This window comes from Babesia bigemina (genome assembly GCF_000981445.1).
Source record: "Babesia bigemina genome assembly Bbig001, chromosome : III".
Classification (NCBI taxonomy): Eukaryota; Apicomplexa; class Aconoidasida; order Piroplasmida; family Babesiidae; genus Babesia; species Babesia bigemina.
This window is the reverse complement of record NC_027218.1, coordinates 1,832,442-1,857,200: the sequence shown is the minus strand read 5'-3', so window position 1 is coordinate 1,857,200 and position 24,759 is coordinate 1,832,442. Positions and strand designations below refer to the sequence as shown.

General features: G+C 62.5%; 13 protein-coding genes across 13 annotated transcripts; 8 read left to right on the top strand and 5 right to left on the bottom strand.

The window, feature by feature from the left end:
- Positions 1 to 51: 51 nt before the first annotated feature.
- On the bottom strand, positions 52 to 2,049 carry BBBOND_0307620 (hypothetical protein, conserved; the record flags this gene model as incomplete). The annotated part of the gene is made up of 7 exons (XM_012913590.1): positions 52 to 199; positions 242 to 339; positions 380 to 469; positions 513 to 575; positions 611 to 745; positions 768 to 887; positions 925 to 2,049. 7 exons carry the CDS (start codon positions 2,047 to 2,049, stop codon positions 52 to 54), a joined length of 1,779 nt encoding a protein of 592 aa, XP_012769044.1.
- Positions 2,050 to 2,151: 102 nt separating this feature from the next.
- On the bottom strand, positions 2,152 to 2,622 carry BBBOND_0307610 (hypothetical protein; the record flags this gene model as incomplete). The annotated part of the gene is made up of 1 exon (XM_012913589.1): positions 2,152 to 2,622. The coding sequence occupies one exon, from the start codon at positions 2,620 to 2,622 to the stop codon at positions 2,152 to 2,154; it is 471 nt and encodes a 156-aa protein (XP_012769043.1).
- Positions 2,623 to 2,679: 57 nt separating this feature from the next.
- BBBOND_0307600 (hypothetical protein, conserved) lies at positions 2,680 to 5,251 on the top strand (the record flags this gene model as incomplete). The annotated part of the gene is made up of 3 exons (XM_012913588.1): positions 2,680 to 2,698; positions 2,757 to 2,888; positions 2,925 to 5,251. The coding sequence occupies 3 exons, from the start codon at positions 2,680 to 2,682 to the stop codon at positions 5,249 to 5,251; spliced, it is 2,478 nt and encodes an 825-aa protein (XP_012769042.1).
- A 436-nt stretch (positions 5,252 to 5,687) lies between these two features.
- On the top strand, positions 5,688 to 8,216 carry BBBOND_0307590 (hypothetical protein, conserved; the record flags this gene model as incomplete). The annotated part of the gene is made up of 1 exon (XM_012913587.1): positions 5,688 to 8,216. One exon carries the CDS (start codon positions 5,688 to 5,690, stop codon positions 8,214 to 8,216), a length of 2,529 nt encoding a protein of 842 aa, XP_012769041.1.
- Positions 8,217 to 8,295: 79 nt separating this feature from the next.
- Positions 8,296 to 8,814, top strand: BBBOND_0307580 (sedlin, N-terminal conserved region family protein, putative; the record flags this gene model as incomplete). The annotated part of the gene is made up of 1 exon (XM_012913586.1): positions 8,296 to 8,814. The coding sequence occupies one exon, from the start codon at positions 8,296 to 8,298 to the stop codon at positions 8,812 to 8,814; it is 519 nt and encodes a 172-aa protein (XP_012769040.1).
- A 23-nt stretch (positions 8,815 to 8,837) lies between these two features.
- BBBOND_0307570 (Poly(A) RNA polymerase protein 2) lies at positions 8,838 to 10,643 on the bottom strand (the record flags this gene model as incomplete). Its single annotated transcript, XM_012913585.1, has 6 exons — positions 8,838 to 9,632; positions 9,669 to 9,736; positions 9,774 to 10,011; positions 10,095 to 10,255; positions 10,291 to 10,411; positions 10,449 to 10,643. 6 exons carry the CDS (start codon positions 10,641 to 10,643, stop codon positions 8,838 to 8,840), a joined length of 1,578 nt encoding a protein of 525 aa, XP_012769039.1.
- A 180-nt stretch (positions 10,644 to 10,823) lies between these two features.
- Positions 10,824 to 12,077, bottom strand: BBBOND_0307560 (chaperonin, 10 kDa family protein, putative; the record flags this gene model as incomplete). The annotated part of the gene is made up of 5 exons (XM_012913584.1): positions 10,824 to 11,097; positions 11,139 to 11,366; positions 11,588 to 11,652; positions 11,688 to 11,833; positions 11,873 to 12,077. 5 exons carry the CDS (start codon positions 12,075 to 12,077, stop codon positions 10,824 to 10,826), a joined length of 918 nt encoding a protein of 305 aa, XP_012769038.1.
- A 280-nt stretch (positions 12,078 to 12,357) lies between these two features.
- Positions 12,358 to 15,723, top strand: BBBOND_0307550 (isoleucyl-tRNA synthetase family protein, putative; the record flags this gene model as incomplete). The annotated part of the gene is made up of 4 exons (XM_012913583.1): positions 12,358 to 12,397; positions 12,435 to 12,616; positions 12,657 to 12,823; positions 12,864 to 15,723. 4 exons carry the CDS (start codon positions 12,358 to 12,360, stop codon positions 15,721 to 15,723), a joined length of 3,249 nt encoding a protein of 1,082 aa, XP_012769037.1.
- A 17-nt stretch (positions 15,724 to 15,740) lies between these two features.
- BBBOND_0307540 (hypothetical protein, conserved) lies at positions 15,741 to 16,461 on the bottom strand (the record flags this gene model as incomplete). The annotated part of the gene is made up of 4 exons (XM_012913582.1): positions 15,741 to 15,870; positions 15,906 to 16,060; positions 16,097 to 16,366; positions 16,402 to 16,461. 4 exons carry the CDS (start codon positions 16,459 to 16,461, stop codon positions 15,741 to 15,743), a joined length of 615 nt encoding a protein of 204 aa, XP_012769036.1.
- Positions 16,462 to 16,728: 267 nt separating this feature from the next.
- BBBOND_0307530 (EUKARYOTIC TRANSLATION INITIATION FACTOR 3 SUBUNIT 11, putative) lies at positions 16,729 to 17,850 on the top strand (the record flags this gene model as incomplete). The annotated part of the gene is made up of 1 exon (XM_012913581.1): positions 16,729 to 17,850. One exon carries the CDS (start codon positions 16,729 to 16,731, stop codon positions 17,848 to 17,850), a length of 1,122 nt encoding a protein of 373 aa, XP_012769035.1.
- A 738-nt stretch (positions 17,851 to 18,588) lies between these two features.
- BBBOND_0307520 (hypothetical protein, conserved) lies at positions 18,589 to 20,916 on the top strand (the record flags this gene model as incomplete). Its single annotated transcript, XM_012913580.1, has 1 exon — positions 18,589 to 20,916. The coding sequence occupies one exon, from the start codon at positions 18,589 to 18,591 to the stop codon at positions 20,914 to 20,916; it is 2,328 nt and encodes a 775-aa protein (XP_012769034.1).
- A 389-nt stretch (positions 20,917 to 21,305) lies between these two features.
- On the top strand, positions 21,306 to 21,669 carry BBBOND_0307510 (ribosomal protein L7Ae containing protein, putative; the record flags this gene model as incomplete). Its single annotated transcript, XM_012913579.1, has 2 exons — positions 21,306 to 21,429; positions 21,467 to 21,669. 2 exons carry the CDS (start codon positions 21,306 to 21,308, stop codon positions 21,667 to 21,669), a joined length of 327 nt encoding a protein of 108 aa, XP_012769033.1.
- A 305-nt stretch (positions 21,670 to 21,974) lies between these two features.
- BBBOND_0307500 (adaptin N terminal domain containing protein, putative) lies at positions 21,975 to 24,704 on the top strand (the record flags this gene model as incomplete). Its single annotated transcript, XM_012913578.1, has 3 exons — positions 21,975 to 22,279; positions 22,317 to 22,456; positions 22,492 to 24,704. 3 exons carry the CDS (start codon positions 21,975 to 21,977, stop codon positions 24,702 to 24,704), a joined length of 2,658 nt encoding a protein of 885 aa, XP_012769032.1.
- Positions 24,705 to 24,759: the final 55 nt, after the last annotated feature.

Here is a 24,759-nt window from a genome sequence, read left to right as displayed (position 1 = left end):
TTATCCGCTCCTCTTGTGGCCTCCGGAGCCTGAACCAGTTGCCACGTGGACTTAATAAGCTAACCACTCTTTCATCGGCAGTGTAGTGTGCGTGTATCCCATGGCCTCCATGTGTCTTGTTTTCAGGCGCACCGACCCGAGCGGCTGCTGCATCAGTGGGCACAACGCAGCTTCGCTGAGCAGTTCAAGCGCTATCGACCTGAGTAGATGATGCTTGTGCTACATGAGTAGAGGTGCCCACCCGTTAACAAGCGCATCGATGCGGTAGGGCCCTATTGATGCATTGCGTTCGTACTTCACGTCCATCATCTCTAGACACTCGTAGAGTGCATCCCTAGGCTGTTGAATAATGTTTGTGTGACTCTTATTTGTGACTCACCTCTTTGGGCGGCGCCTCCAAAAAGTGCCCCTGGTAGAGACCGATCAGGGTCTGCATGCTCGGCGGGCACTCCTCCACGAATTTGGCGTGCTGCACACCATTTACCCCAATACCCTAATTACACATGTGTTACCTCGAACCGCAGGCAGTACATGATCCGGTTGAGCTGGTTTATAAGGCCGTCCGGGAGGTCATCCTTCGGCGTGTTGAGAACTCGAGAGCCCAACCCACCTCAACGAGCCTCGTCACGTTGGCCAGCAGTGCGCGGAAAACGTCACTATCGAAGTGCCCAAGCACTACACAGGAGTCTAGCACCGCCACGCTCTGCTTAAGCGTGAAGGCGGCCTGAACATCGGCGTGTATCGGCTGTGCGTCATTGGCCACATACCACGGTGTCCTTCGCCTGCCGCACAAGCGCATCCACGGCTTCACGACGGTATATGCCGACTTTGGCAAACGACTGCATGAGCATTGAGATGTTCTGTGGGTTCTGTTGTTCTGCTCGAGCCTGCGGCGCTGTGATAATATTTTGCGGCGCCCCGTACCTCCGAGAAAGCGCAGATGCTCTCAAAAACATCCTCGTTGCGATACCCCAACTGCCCCAGGGCAAATGCCACCTGGGCGACTTCGTGGTCCTGGAACAGGAATATCCCCCTGAACGCATTTGCGAACCAGCTGCCGACAACCACCCACTTTTGCACCTGCTCGAAGAGCCCCCCGAAATGTTTGCGCGGCCTGAACCTCAGCTTCGCGTACGAGTGCAGTATACACGTGATGGTCGCGGTGGGCAGCGGCTTCGTGGTGTCGAGACGCGTCGCGAACGCCTTGAGCGTGCCCTTGTCGGGGAAGCGCAGCATGGCGAGCGACCTGAGGTGCATTGCCATGGTTTTAGCGTCCAGCCTTGCGGCGTGTTTGCGTATGAGGTTGCACGCGTGGTACATCAACCCCCACGGTATATGTCCGATGTAGGTGATGTTCGACACCAGGCATGCCAGGCCGCCGGGGGAGAACTTGGGCAGCTTGTTGCCGCCCTCCGCAGCCAGGCCCAGCACGATCGCCCTCAGCATCGCTGCACCTGAAGACTTCTCCGAGGTGTCCAGCACCGGCGGTACGGCGCGCATCCGCCTCATGTAGAAGAGCGTCATGCATACGTCACGTTCGTTCAGCCTGCCGACGTCGCGCACCAGCCAGCGCAGCAGGCTGGTTGAGGAATGCACCGGCTTGTTGAACACGCGGGCGTAGCAGCACAGTATCAGCGCGACCTCGCTGGCGGATATGCCGGTGACGTTTGCATGTGGTCCGTAGGCGTGCCGCGCCGCCGCCGAGCAGAGCCGCTTCCACTCGGAGCGCCCAACGCGTCCCAGCCGCCAGTACGCGATCGCCGTCGCGAGCAGCTGCGCGGGCGATAGGTCACGGACGCAGTCATCGACTTCTGCGACTATTTGCCTCCAGTCCTCGATCTTCCGAAACAGCGGTATGTCCCGCGCTGCATCCGGGCGTACACCTCTGCCCGGAGCCGTGGAATCGCCTGGCGACCCCGAGGGCGTCAGCCCCGCTCGGTACCTCGCGTATTCCTGCAGGTGGTAGACCTTGAGCGACGCTTTCGTGCCGGCATCGTATATCCGCGTCGTCAGCCGCTGCTTGGCGAACCGGGCCACGGCGCAAAACATCGGTGCTTTGCAGGCTCCGCTTAGGTCAGCAGTTGCCGACAGTTGCAGTGACAGTGCTGTCACCGGCTAACTACGCGTGTAGTGGTTATGGGCTGTGAGTCTCTATGTGCGTCGCTGCAAGCCGGAGCGTCTGTTCGCACACTCCGTTGCGAGCCTTCTACTGCGTTTTGTAACCAATATTTCGCTGTGTAACGGGCTTTCGAAGCGTTTTGACCCAGTAGACAGGGGTTGAGTTGGTGTCTGTCCTGGCGACGGGCCGTGTGTGTATCGTCGTGGCGGCGTCGTACGCGACCTTCCGGCGGGATCAGCTGCCCTCCGGGTGTGTGCCGGCGTGTCCGCGTAGAATCCAGCTGTGCGAGGGCCGCGGAGGCCGTCTGTGCCGTGCGACTGAGGGCCGCTCGCCCCCACGAAGCGGGTACACCGCCATAGGCACGTTGCATGAGAGGGAGACGTCAGTGCAGCGCACAGCATCGTGTCCGTGTATAAATGCTCCCAGGCGACACGCACGGATATGGATGATGCCTGCATGTCAAGCTCCGTGGCGTCTGCCTCTTTGGAACGGCTGCGCATCATGCTGAACAGCGCCGCTCGCCGCGTCCTGTACACAGTCCCGCTCGACTCCGCGCCACAATGAAGGGAAGAAAGCCAGGTACGTGCGCGTTTTTATGGCGCGCGCTGCGCCTTTTTGACGGCTCATTTCGTAGCAGACAGCAAGATCAACGGCCGCGGCATCCGTCGCGGCTGCGAGGCCGCGATGGTGAAGCTGGAGAATTTGTACTTCCACGAGTTCGACAACGAGGCGGCGCCTCTTGGGGTGCGTCGCATCCAGCGTGTTGCAGGTGGGCGCGTTCGGTTGTTTGGTTGACCTTGTGCAGATTCCCGACCTTCCATGAGGCCTAACATTTTCATCCAGCCTGAGCTGATCAGCCGGCTGGACCCGTTCCGCAGGGTGTACTACGACGAGTGCCGTCCGCTTTTTCCGTGCCCGTCTGAATCGCCGGGTGCGTTTTTATCGGAGGAGACGCTGCGCCGTCAAGCTGAGGCTGCTGCCTCCATATGGAAGATCGAGCCTTTTCCCCGCTCTGGCCCCGACCAGGCAGCGTCGTTAAACAACTGCGGCTACTTAAGCTACAAGGGCGCGATTCAGCACACGTCGTTCATTTTACCTACCCAGCGGACGCCTGTGCGCACGGGCACGGAGCAGTCTGGCGGCGCTGGCAGCACCCTGTCCGGCAAGAAGGGCAGCCCGTCTAACTCGCTGAAGGCGCTGTCGCACCGTCTGAAGGACATTCTGAAGAGCGCCATGACGGATTCCGACTTGCGCTACATCAAGGGCGACGAGCTGGTGCTCGGTGGCTGCGCCGTGGACGAGGTTGAGATCTGCACCCCTAAACACCAGGACCGCAACAACCAGCACACCGTCACCAAGGACAGCGTGGACAGTGCCCCCGACCCCATAACGCACGAGATTGGGTTTAAGGAACCCCCGCATACGAATGCGGGCACCGACGGCAGCGGTGAGGATGGCTTCATCGACGCGGTTTCGCTGAGCTCCTCGTCGGAGGATGCCAACGACGGTGACGACACGACCAGGCACGCCGACTCGCGTGCCGCTGAGTCGCGTGATGCCGGCGCTGTTGCCAGTGGCAATACGGATCGTCCGCGTGCTGCGGATTCTGGAGGCGCGCTGGCGCTGAGCGCCCCCCGCACTCAGATTGACGGGGCTGGCAGTGATCAGCGCCGGGGTGTCGAGGCACCTTCGCCGACGGTGACCCCCTCGGCGGCCGTGCATTGCTACCCGCCCACCGCTCTGATGCGCTTTCACCTTTTACAAGGCAGCAAGAAGCGTCTTGCCCAGGGAACTGCCGATATTAACAGCCCGTCGCTGTCTTCACACCAGTCCAAAGACCCCATAGCCCCGCAAATAGCTCGTGATAGGTGTCTGGATACTAAACCGCCGGCCAAATCGGCGTCGCAGACCGAGGTGGGCCCGCGTCCGGTGGGCCCCGTGCCCGGTCGAGAGACCATGTCCGACCCCAGCGAGTCCAGGAACCCGGATGCGCCGGCCCCGAGGTCCGTCGCGAAACGCGGGTCTACCGTTATCGACGCTGGCGGGGACGTGCTGGCGTTGAAGTCTGCGCACCTGATCAGCAACGTGGTCGAGGTGAATCCGTCAGGCCGCGGTGGTATCCTGCAGCACCTGAAGCAGCTGAACAACCCGGTCGAGAGCGCGAGGGTCGCTGCGCTGGAGGCGACGATTTCGAGCGACGACGAAGGGCGTCCTACGGGCAAGCTGGTCGACAAGAAGCACTCCATCGAGCTGCGCCGCAACAGCCTGTACCGCGAGTTCATAGACAACTACAACGAAAAGCGCAAAACGAAGTTTCTGAAGGGCATCCGCATCCCTCTGAAGAAGAACGACACGCAGACTACGCTGCAGTTCGGCGACCTGCCGAATGCGAGCAGTCGCAGCGCGGGTTGCGGCAACACGCCCCCGCACTCCGCCCCCTCCGACAGGGCGCCCGCCCTGTCTACCGACGACGAATCTCCGCCGCACAACAGTCGCTACTACGGTCGGCGCGCCTCCACCGGCGGCTACGCGCGAGAGCACGGCGGTCGCGAGTACCAGGAAGAGTACCCGCCGGATGACGGCTACAAGCGCAGGTCGTCGATCGAGCGTTACGAGGAGCCGCGCGACTACGCGCCAATGCGGTCGAACCGCTGGTCCAGTGACACCATGTACGACTCGCACGTGCATCCCAGTGACGGCGACTGGTACCACTACCGCCCGCTGTCGAGGCAAGGCAGCATGTCGTCCATGACCGCCAGCGACGGCAACACGGCGGAGTCGCTACACTCCAGCCACGTCTACCGCGACCGGTCGTTCGACTGTTACGATGAGTACGAGAGCCGCTCCGGCTGCAGCCGACGCACGCAGCGGTTGGGTGATTACGTGCGTGACTCGGAGCGCTCCCGCCACCGCGGGTCCGAGCTGAGCGTGCTGCAGTCGAGCTACCCGCCGGAGTACCGCGAGAGCTACAGCAAGTACCGTGAGAGCGAGCGGTACGCGCCAGAACACGACCGGCGTGACTACCACTCGTCGGACTACCGGTCGCGGGACCGCGACTACGCGTACCGCCCTCGGCATCGCGCGTACGACATGGACGCTCCGCGCCACTACGGCCGCCGTTGGGATGCGTGAATCTGCATCCCACGGCTCGTCGATCCTGTCTGCGTGGTAGCAGCTGGATCGGTGTCCCCGGTGCTGTACTACTGCCTACACCCGGGGCATTTTGCACAAATTCGCGTTTTAATGTGCACGTAGTGAAGCTTTGGTAACGTTTGGCCGCGCCTTCGCCAGCTGGCCTCCGGGCTCCCGGCGCCTCCGACGCCCGGCGGCACCGGTTTGCTGCCCTGAGGTGCCCCTCGGAGCGGTGTCTTCAGACACGAGCCCATTGACCGTTCCAGCACGATCCGCGATGCTCCTGGAACCGGCTCATTGCTACTTTTTTTAACTGTGTCATCGTCTTGGAGTCAGGTGTGTAAGCGCCCGGCCGATATCCTCCGCGTGCTACGCGCCTCGACCGCCCGTAGCGAATTGGCATACGGCGTTCACGCGCTCTCCGTTTGGTGCAAGGATGTCGGATATCGGATTTTCCGGCGGGAGCCAGGACCCCTGGCAGCAGCTCTCCGGGAGGTCGTCGAAGCTGCGCGTGCCTAACCGTGCCGTGCTCACCCGCAACGTGCCCTTCGGCCGCCACAGGCCGGCGCCCGAGGTGATTGAGCACATGCTGGACGACCTGGAAGAGCGTATGCGCAACTATTTCACTCTGTACAACCGTGAGCGCGAGCTGCGCAGGCAAAGTGAGGCTACGGCGTACCGCCTTGAGCAGGAGCTGGTTGAGGAGCGCAGGAAGCTGGCCGAGGCTAACACCCAGATCGAGCACCTGGACGGCAAGATACGCGCGTTGGTTGGGCAGCCTCTGAAAATCCGCTCCACCATCGACAAGATCGAGCTGCTGTACAACCAGTTGGACACTTTGGTGCAGGCGTTCGTTGGTATCGGCAGTTGCGCAACCCTGCAGAGCCAGAACCGCGCGGCGTTTCTGCGGCTATTTCTGGAGTACCTGTACCCCTGCAGGGATCTGGACGTCAGGCTGAACACGCTTTACACCGCCATCTACGCGTCGATGCCCCATGTCGGCAACGCGCTCGATCAACAGCCCCTGCCGACGCCCGCAGCTCCGGCACCAGCCCCGATGCCATCGTCAACGGAGCCTGCCACGCCGTCCGCACAGCTGCGCGGGCTGTCGGTGACCGTGCACCAGCTGATGCTCAAGAGCAGCAAGTTTACCAACGAGACCGGATATTACTCCTGCGCGTTCCGTTACGACAACGAGACGGCCGAGTTTGCGCTGTCGACGCCGTCTCGCGTGATGAAGGTGACTGCTCGTCCCATGGACAACGCGTCCGGCGTGATCGAGGTCGACGGCTGCGTGTCCGTCCAGCAGCTGCCGCCGCGCATCCCCAACGTGCTGCCCATGCTGATCCTGGACGTGTACTCCGGCAACGTGCTGCTGGGTAGCTGCCAAATGTCGATTGTCGACAACAGGACGCTGAACTCGCGCGAGCCGTGGCAGATCATGGACGCCGGCGGTAACCACTGCGGCGACCTGATCGTCAGCGTGCGCGGCATCCCCGACGGCGCGAAGCTGCCCGCCGTGAACTTCATCCGCCGCACCGACGAGCTCATGATGAGCCAGGTGCCCCCTGCGGACGCCAACAAACCATCGCAACTTGAACCTACGGTCCCCGACAAGGTCAGCGCCGCCGCGCCCGCCACCAACAAGGCGCCGTCGGTGTCGAAGCCCGAGGTGAAGTCTAAGCTGCCGCCAACACGCGCCACAGCTCCGCCATCAACGCCGGCGGATTCGCCCTTCCAGCCCAAGCAGAAGGCTGTTTTGCGCAAGCCGCTGTTCCTCAAGAGCAACAAGCCGACGCCATTGGGCGCTCCTGCCAAAGCGGCACCAGCGTCCACGGAACCGGCGGCCGCTGCGGCCAAGTCACCCGCGCCATCCAAGGCGGCAGCACCGTCGGACGCTGCCCCCAAAGCCACGCCTTCCATCACCAAGGCACCGTTGTTGGGCAAATCATCGTTGCCACAGGCTGCTGACAGCAAGGCCAAGTCGCCCGCTCCTGAAGCTGCCGCTTCCAAGGCCCTCCCAACCAAGGCGGCGCCTATGGTGGCCAGCAAGTCCAACGCGTCGGCAGATTCAACGCCGCAGCCCGACACCGCCCCGGCAACGCCAAAGGTTGGCCTGAAGGCGCCCCTTGGCAAGGCTCTTTTGACTCCCAAGGTTACTTTCAAGACCCCGCTAACGACCAAGGCTGAACCTCCGTCCGTAGCCACCAAGGCTGCTACTAAATCCTTGGCTACTCCTACCAAAGCTCCGGTTACTCCTACCAAAGCTCTGGCTACTCCTACCAAAGCTCTGGCTACTCCTACCAAAGCTCCGGTTACTCCTACTAAAGCCCCGGCTACTGCTACACCCGAGCCCGCCGAGGCTCCGGCGCCAGCTCCAGCTGCGGCTCCGAAGGCTGAGTTCGTCCCGGCCAAGAAGGCGCCTCTGTTGGCCCCCAAGGGGGTAAGCAAGGCGCCGCTGGGCATCGCTCCGAAGACCGCACCGACTACCGATGCCGCCACTCCGAAGACCGCACCGACTACCGATGCCGCCGCGCCGAAGGCGATCGTGCCAAAGGTCGCCACCAAGTCGGCACCGGCGGCGGATACACCTGCTGCTAAGGAGCCCGCCGCTGTCACCAAGGGACCGCTGATTGCGCCGAAGGGCAAGACGCTGGGTGTCGCGGCGAAGACTGCGTTGCCGTTGCTAGCGCCTAAGACGGCAGCGCCAGCTGTCGCTCCGAAGACAGCAGATGGCGGAATCTCACCCAAGAACGCCATGAAATCAATCGCGCCCAAGGTTGCGCTGCCTGCGGTTACACCTAAGACAGCGCCGGCCGGGATCACTCCGAAGGTCGCGCCGCCACCGCAGCCGGCGGGTTCCGGCGACGCTCCTGCGGGCGCAGACGATAAGAAACCATTGGTGCCGATTGCGATAAAGCCGAAATTCCAGCTGAAGAAGCCGCTGGCTGTGAAGAAAGCCTGATGTCGCGGCGTGCAGGGCGCTCCTGCTACACACTCGCGCCGCCATGTGACACCGCATTAATATTATAGCTACACGATAAATGGCCGATTTGGAGCCGGTCTCGGCGCCGGACGCGTACGCTACGGAGCCGAAGTCGAAGATCCTCGTGCTGATAATCGTCAGCCGGGACGACCGGCCGCTGCTGATTCAAGACCTCTCGACTCCCGGTTGGCGGCCCGACCCGCCACACCTCGCTTCGTTCGTCGCACACCAGGCGCTGGACGTGATCGACGAGCTGGTGTGGACCAACCCTTCCATGTACCTGAAGGAGGTGGATGTGTTCGACTGTCTGGCTGTGTGGGCGTTCGTGAGCACGAGCCACGTCCGCTTCCTGTTGGTGACGCGCGCTGCTACGTGGACGCTGCCTGCGTCTGCCGCTGGGCAGTCGACGCCGCTCCCGCCGCCGCCGTCGTGCGACTCGGTCCGGGCCTTTCTGAAGGAAGTGCACGAGCTGTACTGCAAGTACCTATACAACCCGCTCTACCCACCGAACGGGCTCATCGTCTCACGCGAGTTTAACCTGCGCGTGCAGCGCATCGCAAAGAAACATCTGATTTAAAGTTATGCTACACCCGTGCAGCGTCAGTCCGTGCTGTAGAACTCCCTGGTGACTGCGTCGGCGATGACGTAGAAGGGCAGCGATTTCTGTTCGTCGCCGGCCGTACCGTCGTCCGGTTTGTGCGATACCGATGCCGCGAGCGGCTTCTGTCGGTTTGCCGTGCCAGCCGACTCTGCGTTGTCGGCCATCCGGCGCAGGTGCTCGCAGACCTCCTTCAGTGAGTTCTCTGGGGAGGCAAGCTTCTGGTAGTCGTACGACTGGTGCATGGTTCGTTTTATCGTGCTTTCCGACCTGTGCTGGAAGATAGGGTGCGATGGGTCGTAGAGGGCCTCGAGGATGCAGTCTTGGCGGTCGTGGGCGCCGGAGCCGCCGCCGCGGTCTCCGGACATGTTCTGCTTCTCCATGAGCACGAAGAATGCGTTCTGGAACGACGCCCGCGCGCTGCCCATGTTGAATGCGTTCTTTCCGATGTCAACGGATGTTTCCAGGGGGCTTTCGCACGCCAGCAGCGCGGTGTCGCGGCTGCTCAGCAGGCTCTTGGGGAATACGTGCCCGAACCCGCGCACCGTCGTGGCGAACTGGTTGTAGTCCCGCAGGAACCCCCAGTAGTAGAAGAAGTCCACGTAGAGGCTGGCCAGGGTGTTCTCCTCGTCCTTGCTGCGGCTGCAGCTGGAGACGTGGAGCTGCAGGAAGCTGAGCACCATGCAGTAGAGCAGGTACGAGCCGATGCCCCCGATGTACGTGTCGTTGAGGTTGCGCAGCTGCAGGAAAAGCTTGATCAGCAGGATGAGCGGTTGCATGTACTTGTACTGCTCGCACTGCGCGACTTATCTAGGCGCCTAGGTATAACCGACCTTGTCCTTGATGAACTGTGTGGTGTCCATTGCATTCTGCTGCCAGATCGAAATGTCCAACTTAACCCCTGAACGACGTCGGTATCAAGCGTGCGGGGGCTCTACCTGTCGCCTTGTCGATGGCCTTGACCACGGGCACCTTGGCGTTGAAGATGCACTCGAACGAGTGCAGCAGGTCCATCTTGCTCATTGCGTATACCAAGAGTTTGAGCGTTGAGAGCTCGTCCTCGGTCGTCTGGATGCAGACGTCGATATCGCCTCCTGGTAGCGATAGTCCTGTGGCATCTGCGAATGTGCTGGCCCGCCGGAGCTGGTCACCTACATGAGCCAAATACGTGCATAACTGCGTTTGGGAACAGCGCTGAAATGAGCAGCTCCAGCTGTAGCAGCACCTGCGCGTGTAAGCTCCGCGACCGTGCGCCTAACCTTCTCTTTGTGGGCCCGCTCCTCGTCGCTGGGCGCAATCCACTCCAGCAGCTTGGCAAGCTCGACGTCGAGCTTCACCCTGAATGGCACGCGCGGGGTGTAGAGCGCGTTGTACAGCTTCTTGAGTCCCAGCACCGTCACCAGATTCTTTTGGTTCGCACCTGCCGCCGTAAGCTCAACACGATTGGCCACCAACCTTTCGCCGAGGTGTCCTTGTCCTGTCTAAGCTTCTCCCGGGGGATGTTGATGAATTCGCAGGGCGCATCCAGCTTCGACCTGGCCCCCAGCTTCACCTTCCCCAGCCCTTTGACCGCTTCCTGCGCAGCATGGCGTGGTCTCCTGCCTGGTACCTACACGCATCGCAGAGTTGCGCTCGACGATTTCGCGGTGCTTCTCGTCCTCGACCATCGAGTACAGCTCCGGGCCGTAGAACGCGGAGAGCCTGTCGTAATCTTCGGTGCTCAGGTTGGCCACGAGGCTCCCGTCGTCCGCCGCCGCCCCGGCGTCGACGGAAGGAGCCTCCGCGCCACCATCCCCGACAGATTCCATGGTCATAAAAATTAAGGCGATGTTAGTGTTGGCATTGCAGTCAACCGTATTGGTTAGACACGTTTTACAGGACTGGGCAGTCGGTGAGCGTCGGCCGTGCGCCGACTCGGAGGGCGCCTACACGCGGTTGCGTGGCACCCACACACATTGGCCTTCGTCCGGCCGAGCCAGCTGCATTGCTCACACCCGCGCGAGTATCGCGCGACGGCGGACGAAGGCGTGCTGGGTGCGGTGCAAATCGAAGGCGCCGCCGTCTGCCGCCGCGTCGGAGAAGAGCACGGTGTCTCCGGGCTTGAACTCGGTGACCGGCAGTAGTTTGCCGTCCTGCGTGTACTCCCCTGGCCCTGCCGATATCACTGTTGCGCGGAAAATGGTGCCGTCGGTTTCATTCGCGCGAGCGAGCACGAGTCCGCTCTGCGTCTTCTTCGGGCTGTCGATGATGCGTACCAGCAGCCTGCGGCAAATGCATATACGGGGGCCACATTAACGCATCACCTGTCCGATAGCGGCCTGATGTCTGCAGAGCTCAGCGGCCGCGGCGAAAGCCCGTCAGTTTCGATCCGGGCGTATATCTGGTCCTCCGTGACCATCACGCACTGCTGGTTCTTGTACGTGATCTGCGGTCGATGACGGCTGCGGCTGGTCCCACTAACCACTGGCTCCTCAGTTGGCGGGTCGTATAGCACCATGTCCCCGACCTTGACGGTCATCGGTATGACGGCACTGCATGCTCATGATTGGGTGTGGCTTTGGGTGTGTTGCCGGCACTGGGAGTGGCACTGTCCGGCGGACGTGCTGGAACGCAAACGGTCCTCTCTGCACCCGCCGCTTATTTTAGCGCTGTGTATCATACCCCAGGACAGAGGTTTATTCTGCCAGGCTCAGCCTCAACGCCGTTTGTTGGCGGCGGTGCCGCCGTGGGTCTGCCACTGGCACAAACTCACCCTGTCTCCGGCACCACTCTTCCCGGTCCCACTGCCAGCACCCGGCCGGCGAATTCCTTGTTTGGCTGCGTGCGCTGTGGGTGCAGTCCATCTGGCGTACCTGCTTTCCGATGTACACGCCTCCGGCCGAGTACTCCTGAGCCTCCTGCTTGACGATCAGCACGTAGTTGTTGGCGGGTCTGAAATCGCCGTGCAGCGTCTGGTTCATGTACTTGAGGTCGCCCGGCGCGAGTGGCGGCACGTAGGCTGCGTAAGGATGAGCGCCGTGGAAGGCTGTCTACTAACCCTTGACCGGCGGCAGCGGTTCGTTCGACGAGGACACCGCCTCCGCGCCGTGTCGTAACGGCCTTTTGGGCGCCGGCTCGGCGTGAATAGCCGTGGAAGGCAGCACGAAAGCGCCTGCGCGCTGCTGCTGTGCGCCTCCAGACACCCTGAGGCAGAGCGCGCGCGCCACCTGGGTTATGAGCAGCGCGGCAATAACCTTTGACATCGTATTGTACGCCTTGCTGTACGAAACAAAGTGCGGGGCGCCAGGGCTGGTGTTATTCCCATTTCCGCTGGGGTCAGGCGCCAGTGCCGCTCGGGGCGCTGCCTTCCACCGGCGTCCATTACTTATGCTCCGCGCCTGCGTGCGGCATACACATTTCACTACTGCAGGGAGTTTCTTGATTTCGCTGCAACGTTCTCCGCCGCCTTCCCTCCGTCGGCGCCGCCCTGTTGCAGCCCTTTCATTTTCAGCTGCGGCTGCCGGTGTCCGTTTGAACAGCGCGATGGCGCAAGGATCCGCGGCCAGCGCCACTTTCCTGCCAGGTGTGTGCCTTTCTGGCGCGTGTACTAACTGTTTCAGTGGATGAGAAGGTCGACTTCCCCAAGGAGGAGGAGGCGATCCTGCGGCACTGGAAGGAGATCGACGTGTTTCACACCGCCAACAAGCTTGCCAGCGGTAGGCCCAAGTTCACCTTCTACGACGGTCCGCCGTTCGCCACTGGGCTGCCGCACTACGGCCACATCCTCGCGGGTACCATCAAGGTTGGCGCTGCGGCTTTCGGTGTTTCTCATCACTCCGCAGGACGTGGTGACGCGGTATGCGTACCAGACGGGCCACGATGTGGAGCGCCGCTTCGGGTGGGACTGCCACGGGCTGCCCATCGAGTACGAGATCGACAAGCTGAACAACATCAAGCACCTGAGCGACGTGCAGAAAATGGGCATCGGCGTATACAACGAGAAATGCCGGTACGTTGCCGCGACTGTACGCATCACATGAGTTCGTCAGGGAGATCGTGATGCGGTACTCGGGCGAGTGGAGGGAGATCATCGCCCGCACCGGTCGGTGGATCGACTTCGACAACGACTACAAGACCCTGAACACCAGCTACATGGAGACGCTGTGGTGGGTGTTCAAGCAGCTGTTCGAGAAAGGCGTGGTCTACCGCGGGTTCCAGGTGATGCCGTACTCGCTGGCGTGCACGACTCCGGTGTCTAACTTCGAGGCTAACCTGAACTACAAGGACGTGACCGACCCCGCGGTGTACGTGGCGTTCCGTTGCGTCGACGAGCCCGTTGAGCTGGTGGCGTGGACGACCACCCCGTGGACGCTGCCGTCGAACCTGGCGCTGATCGTGAACGCCGAGTTCGTGTACGTGGTGCTCCACCACGAGCAGCGTGGCGTGGACTACGTGGTGGCCGAGTGCCGTATGGAGAGCTTCTGCAACGACGCGCGTCTGGTCGTGGACAAGGACGTCCGCGTGGTGCGCAAGCTGCAGGGTTCCGAGCTGGTCGGCAAGCGCTACGAGCCGCTGTTCGAGTACTACGCGTCGGAGCCCGGGTTCGACGAGGAGCAGCTGTCGCGGTCGTACGTGATCGTGGGCGACAAGATGGTCACCGCGGACGCGGGTAGCGGGATCGTGCACGCTGCGCCGTACTTCGGCGAGGAGGACATGAGGGTCTGCAAGCGCAACGGCGTGATCCGCGGCGCGCTGCCCGAGCTCATCGACGAGAGCGGCAACTTCAAGTCGCACCTGCAGCGGCTCGGCGGGATGTACATCAAGGACGCGGATTCCGAGATCAAGCGTATGCTGAAGGAGCGCGGCCGCCTGGTGCACGCGGGCACCCTGGTGCACTCGTACCCCTTCTGCTGGCGCAGCGACACGCCCCTGGTGTACCGCGCCGTCAGCTGCTGGTTCATCAAGGTGGAGGAGTACCGCGAGGACATTCTGCGGTGCGTGGAGCAGACGCAGTGGGTGCCGCGCTTCGTCAAGGAGAAGCGCTTCCGCAACTGGATTGCTGACGCCCGCGACTGGTGCGTGAGCCGCAACCGTTTCTGGGGCACCCCGATCCCGCTGTGGGTCAGCGAGGACTACACTCAGGTGGTGTGCGTCGGGAGCATCGAGGAGCTGGAGCGTCTCTCTGGCCGCAAGGTGAGCGACCTGCACCGTCACTTCGTGGACGAGATCGAGATCCCCGACCCGCGCGGCCCCGGGTTCAAGCCGCTGCGGCGCATCCCTGAGATTTTCGACTGCTGGTACGAGAGCGGTTCCATGCCGTACGCCAAGATCCACTACCCGTTCGAGAACAAGGAAAGCTTCCCGCAATGCTTCCCCGCGGACTTCATCGCGGAGGGCCTGGACCAGACCCGCGGGTGGTTCTACACCCTGATGGTGCTGTCGACTCACCTGTTCGGCGCGCCCGCGTTCCGCAACATCATCGTGAACGGCCTCGTGCTTGCGAGCGACGGCAAGAAGATGTCTAAGCGTCTGAAGAATTTCGCTGACCCCGTGGAGGTCATCAACCAGTACGGCGCGGACAGCGTGCGTCTGTACCTCATCTCGTCACCCGCGGTGCGTGCCGAACCGCTTCGTTTCATGACCGACGGCGTGCGAGGGATCCTGAAGGACGTGATCCTGCCGTGGTTCCACGCGTACCGGTTCCTGGTCCAGGAGGCGTCCCGTTTCGAGGTCGTGACCGGCCGCCGCTTCGTGCCCAGCGCCTCCGCCGCGGTCGACTCGTCGTGCGTGATGGACCGGTGGCTGCACTCGATAACGCAGCAGCTCATCGATGGCGTGCACCGTGAGATGGGTGCGTACCGGCTGTACAACGTGCTTCCGCAGCTGCTGGCGTTCCTGGAGCAGCTCACTAACTGGTACATCCGCATCAACCGCGACCGCATGCGTGGCGCGTTCGGCGAGGACGAGTCGTACGTGTCGTTGGCGTCGCTGTACTCGTCTCTGGACGCCTTCACGTGCCTGATGAGCATGTTCGCGCCGTTCACTTCCGAGATGATCTACGCCAACCTCAAGCGCGCCGCCCCCGGCAGGATGGAGAGCATCCACTTCGAGATGCTGCCCCGCGTGAGCGGCGTTGTCGACGAGGAGATAACCTTCAAGGTGCGCGTGATGCAGCAGGTGATTTTGCTCGGGCGCACGGTGCGCGAACGCCGCCGCGTGTCGCTGAAGACCCCGATCGCTGGGCTGAAGGTGGTGCACGAGGACGAGCGCGTTTTGTCCGCCGTGCGCGAGCTGGAGGCGCTGGTGAAGGACGAGCTGAACGTGATGAACGTGGAGCTTTCGAAGGACGTATCGTGCATCAGCTGCCAGATCACGCCCAACTTCAAGGCTCTGGGCGCCCGGCTGGGCCAGGCGATGAAGCCGGTGGCGGCCGCCATTAAGGGCATGAGCCAGGCCGAGATCGCCCGGCTGGAGAGCGAGGGCAGCGCCGACGTGCTGGGCCACACCATCACGCTGGACGACGTGGTCATCAGCCGCCGCATTGACGTCGGCGCGCTGTCGCACCCCGACATCGACGGTGACTCCAACCGCGAGGTGGCGGTGCTGCTGGACTTCACGAGCGACGAGTCGCTGCGCTGGAAGGCGTGCGCCCGCGAGGTGGCGAACCGCGTGCAGAAGCTGCGCAAACAGCTGCGGCTGTCGGTGAACGACTCCATCACCATCTACGTGCAGCCGCACGGGGAGCTTGCGTTCGAGAAGCTGTCGCTGCAGACCGAGTACCTCGAGAAGACGCTGCGGCGCAGCGTGGTGGTGACCCGCGAGGTGCCCGCCGCGGGCAACGTGCACAGTGACACTTTCGAGCTCGGCGAGCAGCGTTTCTCCGTCGCCGTGGAGGTGCATGATCAGTAGACACGTGAATTTAAAAATCAGTTTTTCGTTTTCATCTGATCGAGACAGTTGAGGAATTCCGGCACCCATTCCGAGACCTCGATGGTGCCGAGCGCCTGCTTTTTCAGCGATTCCGACAGTCCGCCGAGGCCGGTGGCGGTCAGCTCCCTGCGTCGTGTCAAGGCGTCGCGGCGCAAACTCACTGCTTGAGCTCCTTGAACCGCTCCTCGTCGTTCAGCTGGTACATGCATATCATCTTGACTGCGTCGATGACCCTGGAGCGCCCCTCCGCGGACTCGGCCACGAGCGCGGCGCCGAGCGCCTCCTTGTACCGGCGCTTGCTGACCAGTATCTCCGCCTTGGCACGGTTTGCTCAGCGCACAGTGCCGCTCACCTGCAGCTTGTAGAAGGTGGCCTGGTCGAAGGCGCTGGCGGTGACGGCCGAGTTGGCGTAGTACTCGTCGCGCATGACGCTCAGCGCGTCATCCGATATGCGATTCGACTCTGCAGCCAGTGATCGCGCCGGCGCTAGCCGCCCACCTCTCTTGTACTCTCTGAAGCTTGGCTCAGCCATGCTCATGCTGTCGCTGATGTCGAAGACAGGCACCGGGATTCCAGTCGAGAGCGGCGAGATGTCGTAATCGTAGTCGTGGAGGTCGTCCGACTGCGCGCGGTGTTGAGTCCGCCACACCCGCCTACCAGCGAGTCGCAACTGTCGTCATTGGGTGGCGAATACTGCGGGTCGCGGCTGAGCAACATCGCTGACTGGAGGCGTGTTCCCCTCTGTGTCGCCGCAGTATCGCCGTGGTAGCGGCGGGCGCTTCGGCTTCCCTGCTGCCACGGCCGTGGGTGTGTACCGGCGCGGTTGAGTAGGTCCCAGTCTGCGCTCGATGTGCGTGCCTTCCAGCGAGCTTCCGCCGCGTCGCGGCGGACACACCGTCGGCGGCCCCATAGGTCGGCGGGAGTCTGGGCCGCTGCTGGCGTTTATCGCTGCAACTTTTGCGCGTGGAGGGCACCGCACAGACAATGGATATTACGGCGAACAAGAGCTCGCACGTGCTGATGGCGCGGAGCCCGCTGGCCACCCCGCCAGACGCGGGGTCGGTCGGCAGGCCGTCGGTGGGCGCCAGCGAGACCTACGTGGAGATAGACAGCCTTGCGCTCATCAAGGCTCTGAAGCACTGCAAGGACAACTACCCGGTGCCGGTGAACGGCCAGCTGCTGGGCATGGCGTTCGGCGACCGTCTGGAGGTGACGAACTGCTTCTCGTTCCCGCAGAAGCGCGACATCTACAACGCGCTGAACCGCGACAAGAGCACCACCAACATGAGCGAGAAGGAGCTGGAGGAAAAGGCGGACGAGGAGTTCATGAAGTACCACGACAAGATGTCTGACCTGCTGCACGACATCCACGTGGACTGCTTCGCCATCGGCTGGTACCAGACGCTGCACTTCGGCGACGTGCAGTCGAAGGAGGTCATCGACAACCTGGTGAACTACCAGGAGGCGATTGACCAGGCGATAATGCTGGGCTTCGACCCGATGTCGAGCACCGGCGAGATCTCGTTCAAGGCGTACCGCGCCTCCGACCAGCTGCTGGAGCTGTACCGCAACGCGCAGGGCGACGTGAAGAGCTTCAACAATTTGAAGGGCACCCAGATCCTGGTCGAGGTCCCGATCGTGGTTAAGAATTCTATCCTCTCGGAGTGCTTCCTCAGCCAGTACGTGTTCGACAGCCCCGCGCAGAACGTGTCCGTGTTCGACATCCTGGACGCTGACCGCAACAAGTACCTGTCGCACAACCTCGAGTTTCTGTCGCAGTCGCTGGAGGCGCTGTGCGACAACCAGGACAAGGTGATCCGCTACCAGCGCGAGCTGGCGAAGCTGACGCAGCACCACAAGCAGCTGGTGGAGCGCCGCAGGCTGGAGAACGAGCAGAACCGCCTCAAGGGCGAGCCCGTGCTGCCGCTTCCTGAGCTGGACCTGAGCCCGCTGAAGAAGGTCGAGAAGCCATCGCAGTTGTCCACCATCGTCATGAGCAACGAGTGCGCGACGCACACCAAGAACGTCAGCGCGCTGTGCTTCGACAACATCGCAAAGATGTCAGTGCTGTTCCACCGCATGTCCGCCATGTCGGGTAAACGTTAACCGCCGCCTAATGTTTGTGCACCGCTGTGTCAACTTTCCGCGTGTTAGATCCAGTTTCCGCCGGGTGTTTTTTCGCAGTTTCGAAATTCCGCGCGCTGCGCGCGGGCGAGCGCGGTTAGTATGATGTCGGCGTTGTTTGCGGCAACACGAAAAATTTTGCAGTTGCGTTGGATCTCCCGGTACCAGGAGAGCCGCCCTTGGTTACGCGCCGCCTGCCTCCGTTAACTCATCAGGGAGTCTCAGCGGAGATTCGCGGCATCTTATAGAAGCAGGAGCGGTTTTTACTTTGCACAGTTGGCCAGGGTGGATTTTTAGGGCCGCCATGCTACCCGATAGCCAACCACGGCAAGGACGGTCAACAAGTTACTCGACATATACGCGACCTTCCAGCTTGTATCCGTCGGGATATTGATCGAGAGGGTTTTAGATTGCGGATTTATCGTTTTTGAAGTCCTACAATTGTGGGTTATCGTTTTTGAAGTCCTACAATTGTGGATACATCGTTTTTGAAGTCCTACAATTGTGGATACATCGTTTTTGAAGTCCTACAATTGTGGATACATCGTTTTTGAAGTCCTACAATTGTGGATACATCGTTTTTGAAGTCCTACAATTGTGGATACATCGTTTTTGAAGTCCTACAATTGTGGATACATCGTTTTTGAAGTCCTACAATTGTGAGTTGTGTTTATCACCGTGAGAAGGACGTGCGCTACGTATTGTTCACCCGGGGTAAACATGCTTCGCTCCAGTGACCGTCGTGCGGGCGTCGTTTGGCAGGAAGATCCGTCCCGTTATCCGCGGCACATGGGTGAATTCAGCGACGGGAGGTCACATCAGTACCAGGTTCCGTGTGGAAATGGCGAAGATCGTCCGCCGCCCGGTATGGCCGGGATGCGCAGTCCCGGGCGGCCCACCATGGAGGACCGGTACACGCAACCGCCTATACGACCTAATCGGCACATACGTGGCTCCGATCGTTACGTCGTGTATCCGTCTCCGTCTCCCCAGCCGCAGCATAATGCATTCGCGGGGTTAGATCCCGGCCGCCCGCCTGCGTACGATCAGGGATGGCAGCGCGGAGCGGTTCCGAGGCAGTCGCGCGGTAGACACGAATACCGCGACAGGGAAGCCGTGCAACCAAGCGCCCAGCATTACCCCTCTGCTATCGCGCGCGAAACCGAGTCATATGACGGGGACAATCGCACGTCGGATTCAGTGGACCTGCTCGACCTGAGGCTCCAGACCCACAAGCTGCGGCGCCACCTGATGGAGATGAAGCAGACCGCCAGAGCCTTGCAGCAGAACATGCCGTACGCCGACCGGTCGTTTGATGACGCCGTGCCTCACCCCCCGCGGGCTCCCCCCCAGCGCGGAGTGAAGGCGCCTACGAAAAGGAGGGATGCAGCCAGTACACCCAAGGACTGCAGCGAGCCGTGGACTGAGGCAGCGTCCCACCTTGTTTCTGGGCTGGGTTCCATGGTGCTGGCGGTGTGCCAGCTGGTGAGCTGCACCGGCAAGAGCGCACTGTCGACGTGCACTGCGCTGTCGCAGGGCGCCGACGCCATCTACAACCCGAGGGCCATCCGCCCCAGGGAACCTCTGCCGCACAACGGGAGCGAACGGCGCGTTTCGCCGAACTACAATCGGCATTATCCTCGCCCGAGGTCACGCCACCACGGCCAGTTCCAGGAGCGCCCGTTCGACGGCGGCCCCCGCCATCCCGGTAGGGCCGAAGTGCCGTCCTACAGTGGCCCTCGCCACGACCACAGCGGCCGTTGGGAGCCCCCCTACGAACCCGACGCGCCCCGAGACACGCGCCGCACGCGCACGACTAACACGGCACTCCGGCGCATGCTGAGCCCGTCCGACCCCGGCGACTACAGCGACGCGGAAGTGGAGTTCAGCGAGGGCGCGTCGTCCTACGGGTACACCTCCATTTGCCTGTCGGACAACAACGCTCCGCCGTACGCAAGTGAGACTGCCAGCAGCGTGGTGCTGCAGGAGGATGCTGCGGCGGCGCCGCCGCCGCGTTTCAGGGATTACCCGTATTTCGACGGCTCGACCTCGTCGCGGGACAACATGATCTGGCGTAACCCGTCGCGTCCGTGGGCACGGCCTCCCGACGTGTTCTATGGCGGCGTCGGCGACGTCATGCAGGAGCCGCCGGCAGGGTATCCTCCCACGTTCAGCAAGGAGGCCGCAAGGGAACCGGTGCGCAAGATAAACCTGGGCGACCTCGACTACACCGAGCCCCCGTTGCCGCGGGTGTCGCCGGGCCCGGACCTGCTTCCCAGCGGCTACGACCGGCTGCCGCGGAGTTCCCCTCTGCCGAACGCGCAACCGAGCACGGCGTCGCAAATGCCAGAACCGCACCCGCTGCTGCGCCCCTCCGTGATAGTTGCGAGGCCGGCCGAATGCTTGGTCGAGCCCAGGTCGCCGCTACGCCAGCAGGAAGCGGCGCCGCCAGCGAACGAGCCGACGGGCACGAACGTCCGCAGACTCGACGTAGCCACCGACCTGCCACGTCGAACCCCCTCTCCGATCGCCCGAAGGCCGGGCGTCGCCGAGGCGCCCTCCACTGGCAACCTGCTCACGCCGCAAGGCGGTGGTGCAACGGTAGGTACGGTGGCTAATGAGGTGAGTCGCCCCGAGGCGGACGACAGAAGCGCTGCGCCGTCATCCGCGTTGCGGTATGACCCCGACGAACTGCCCCTGGAGACGAACAAGTACGCCCCAAACCCCACGATGACGGCTGAAGAGAGGTGGCTCCAGAGCGTCAGGACCCTGGCCGAGGCTGAAGCAACGTACCAGGGCGTACTCGGCCTGTCTAAAAATGCAGGTGGAAGCGATCACACCCAGAGCGCCGCGAACCAGGCCGACGATGAGCACAGCGACGGCGGGGGCGACCTGGCAGAGGTCCTACGCGGCCCGCCGCAAGCGGCGCCAGCGGACCTCAAGATCGTCAAAGTAGGATCGCACACAAACGCCGAGGACGCCGTCAAACCGGATAAGCGGTGCACCGCCTTCTTCAAAAAGATATTTAACCAGCGCAAAACGGGGTAACCGATAACGAAGCCGGCGCCGCAGCCACAGCGTCACGACTGCCAGCGGTTTTGACACCCGGCGCAAGACACTGTACACATAACTCGCGATAAGGTATACGATAGCACGCCTGTAAATTTGCGGCATTTCCACGCGGCGGTGTCGGCGTCGCCGAACACCGCTTAACGCGCTGCGGGCGGCACCGCCGGGTGGGGCTGGTGGCCATCGCCCGAGATTCGGCAACCGCTGCGTACCCCGCCCTCACATCGCGTTATACTTTAAAAGGCTCGTCATTGCCAGCCTCGTTTTGCCCGCTGATCCGCCCGAGCGTCGTCGTCGCTCGCGCCCGACCACATCGTAGTGCTGAGAGGTGTTTACCGCTGAGTAGCACGCAATCGCTTGTTATCAAGATGGCGAAGAAGACCAAGTCTAAGGGTATGGACAACATGAACCAGAAGCTCCAGCTGGTCATGAAGTCCGGCAAGGTGTGCCTCGGGTTCAAGTCCACCAGGTCCGCGCTGCGCACCGGCAAAGGTAGGTATCCACTGGCGTCGGCGTCACCGTTTCGCAGCGCACATGGTCATCATCAGCAACAACTGCCCGCCCATCCGCCGCGCCGAGATCGAGCACTACGCGATGCTCGCCAAGTGCAACATCCACATGTTCGCGGGCGACAACAACGACCTGGGCACCGTCTGCGGTAAATACTTCCGCGTCGGTTGCATGGCCATCCTCGACGCGGGTGACTCCGACATTCTCCGCGAATCCGAGTAGACGTAACTTGGTTGTTAAACGCTAGCGTGTTGTTTGCGCTTCTTTTTGTTTTCACGGCCGTTGGGGTCGTTTTTATAGCTGCATTTTGTGTGTGTTGGCCGGCTTAGCGCTTGGTGGGTACGCTTCGCGCAGCCCAGGGGCGCCGCTGCCTGCGCTGTCCACGCGCCGAAGGGTCATGGGGACCGCCGTCTCCTGCCGCCGCGCCGCGGCTCCGCGTACACAACCGGAACTTGCGCGCGTACGTGACCGTGTAGCGCAATTTTCTGTCTGAGTTACAGAGGTGTGTGCTGCGTCGCCTCGCCGCGATGGACGGTAAGTACTTTCGCGGCAACCGCCGCTCCGAGATCCAGGAGCTGCGCGAGGAGCTGCAGAAGGCGTCTAAGGACCGGCGAAAGGACGCCATCAAAAAGATCATCGGGGCCATGACCGTCGGCAAGGACGTGTCTAGCCTGTTCCCCGAGGTGGTAAACTGCATCCAGACCAACAACCTCGAGCTGAAGAAGCTGGTGTACCTGTACGTGATAAACTACGCGAAGGTGCAGCCTGAGCTTGCGATTTTGGCGGTGAACACGTTCTGCAAGGATGCCAAGGATCGCAACCCGCTCATCAGGTAGGCCCCGTTGCGGCTGTTGTAACCGTGTTCGCAGGGCGCTCGCTGTGCGCACGATGGGCTACATTCGGCTCCCGGCGGTCACGGAGTACATGGTGGAGCCGCTGATGCGCTGCCACTCCGACCCCGACCCGTACGTCCGCAAGACGGCGGCCATTTGCATCGCAAAACTCCACGGTAGGCGTCAGTGCTTGTGAGTGACGCGTGCGCAGGGATATCGCCGCAGCTGGTGCGTGACGAGGGCTTCATCGACGTGCTGGAGCGGATGATGTCGGACACCAACCCGATGGTGGTGGCGAACGCGGTGTCGACGCTGGTGGAGATCTCCGAGCAGTCCGAGGAGAACCTGGTGGCCCGCATTTTGGCCAAGAACCCGGCCAAGCTGGAGGGCCTGCTGCACTCGCTGAACGAGTGCATGGAGTGGGGCCAGGTGTACATTCTGGACGCGCTGATGCTGTACAAGCCCGGCAGCCCGGAGGAGGCGCGCACCCTGATCGAGGGCGTGCTGCCGCGCTTCTCGCACATAAACCCGGCCGTGGTGATGTCGGCCATGAAGGTGGTGATCAAGATGCTGCCGAAGATCGGCGACAAGGAGTACCTGCGCGTGCTGCAGGGGAAGCTGGCGGCGCCTTTGGTGACGCTTGCGTCGCTTGAGCCGGAGATCCAGTACGTGGCGCTGCGTTCGATTTTGGTGATCATCGAGAAGTGGCCGCGTCTGCTCGAGGGCCACGTGCGCGCGTTCTTCTGCAAGAGCCGCGACCCCCTGTACGTGCGCATCGAGAAGCTGGAGATCATGGTGCGTCTGGCGACGACCAGCAACTTCCAGAAGATCCTGGCCGAGCTCTCTGAGTACGCCACCGACATCGACCACGACTTCGTGAGGAGGGCCGTGCGTGCCATAGGGTCGCTGGGCGTGCGTCTGGAGGCCGCGCTGTCGGCCTGCGGTAACGCCCTGAACGAGCTGCTGCGTCTGCGGGCGGCGCACCTCACCGAGGAGTGCACCATCGTGTACCGCGACCTGCTGCGCGCGTACCCGCACATGTTCAACCTTGATTTGTTCTCCATGTGCGCCGACGGCGAGTACCTGCACGCCGTGGAGTCGAAGTCCGCGCTGATCTGGATCATCGGCCAGTACGCCGCTAAGATCCCCGACGCGGCCGAGTACCTCGCGAACATGGCTGAGACGATGCACGACGAGGACCACGCGGTGCAGCTGAGCCTGCTGACGGCGGCGGTGAAGGTGGCCGTGACCCGCGGTCGGGACACCGGGATGGTGGAGCACGTGATCGAGCGCTGCGTGCACGAGAGCGCGAGCCCCGACGTGCGTACCCGCGCGCAGATGTACCTGAGGCTGCTGGAGCACGGCGACGCGGTGGCCGCCAAGGTGGTGCTGGCGCCGCTGCCGCCGATCGGCGAGGCCGTGATGGACAGCGAGGTGCTGGACAACCTGCTGAGCAATTTAGGGCACGTCTCGTCGGTGTACCACCTGCCGGCGTGGGCGCTGACGTTCAAGGACGCGCAGCCGCTGGGCGCGTCGCGCGAGAAGCAGTCCGGAGACGCGTCGTCCAGCGACGGCGACCTGCTGGACACGGCCGACTCCGACATCAGCCCGCGCAAGGGCCGGTCCTTCGACGGCCTGGACGACTACGACGAGGACCAGCGCGGCGGCCGCGACCTGCAGCCGTACCACGGCGAGGACGATTTGTTCGAGACCTTCGGCAGGGTGTTCCGTTACACGTGCAAGGACGAGGTGGTGCTGACTCAGCACCAGCAGGGCTCCAACGGCCAGATTGGCCTGCAGGTGGTGGCGTGCCTGTACCGCGAGGGCGAGAAGATGTCGCTGAAGCTGTCGATGACCAACAAGACCGCGGCGTCGATATCGCTGCTGGCCATCCAGTTCAACAAGAACTCGTTCGGGCTCAGCCCCGCGGCGCCACTCGCCAGCCCCGTGCTGGTGGCGCCTGAGAAGACCACGGAGGCGCACGTGCCGCTCGCGGCCAACGTCATCATGTCCAACACCCCGCCCGCTAACCCCATCGCGCTGCAGGTCGCCATCAAGACCACCGTGGACGTGTTCTACTTCCGCGTGTTCTACGAGCTGCCGATCGTGCTGCTGCACGGCGCGCGAATAACGCGCAGCGAGTTCGAGGAGCTCTGGGGCTTGTCTGGCCAGGAGGAGACGTTCGCCGTGGGCGACAGCCTGCCCGTCACCGACCGCCTTGCGAAGGCCGGTCTGTCGTTCGTCGGCGCCGGCCTCAACGTGGGCAGCTCCAAGGCCAACGAGTGCTTCTACGCGAGCACCACGAACTCGCTGCAGCTGCTGGCGGTGTTCTCCAACGGGCGCGCGTCCGTCAAGGCCGAGGCGGCCGCCCTGGTCCCGCTGTTCGTCCACACTATCGGCAAGGCTCTGCGCAGCGGGAGCTGACTGCGCGCAGCAGTTGCGCCTGCGCGAACCGATTAATTGTATTACTACGCAAATT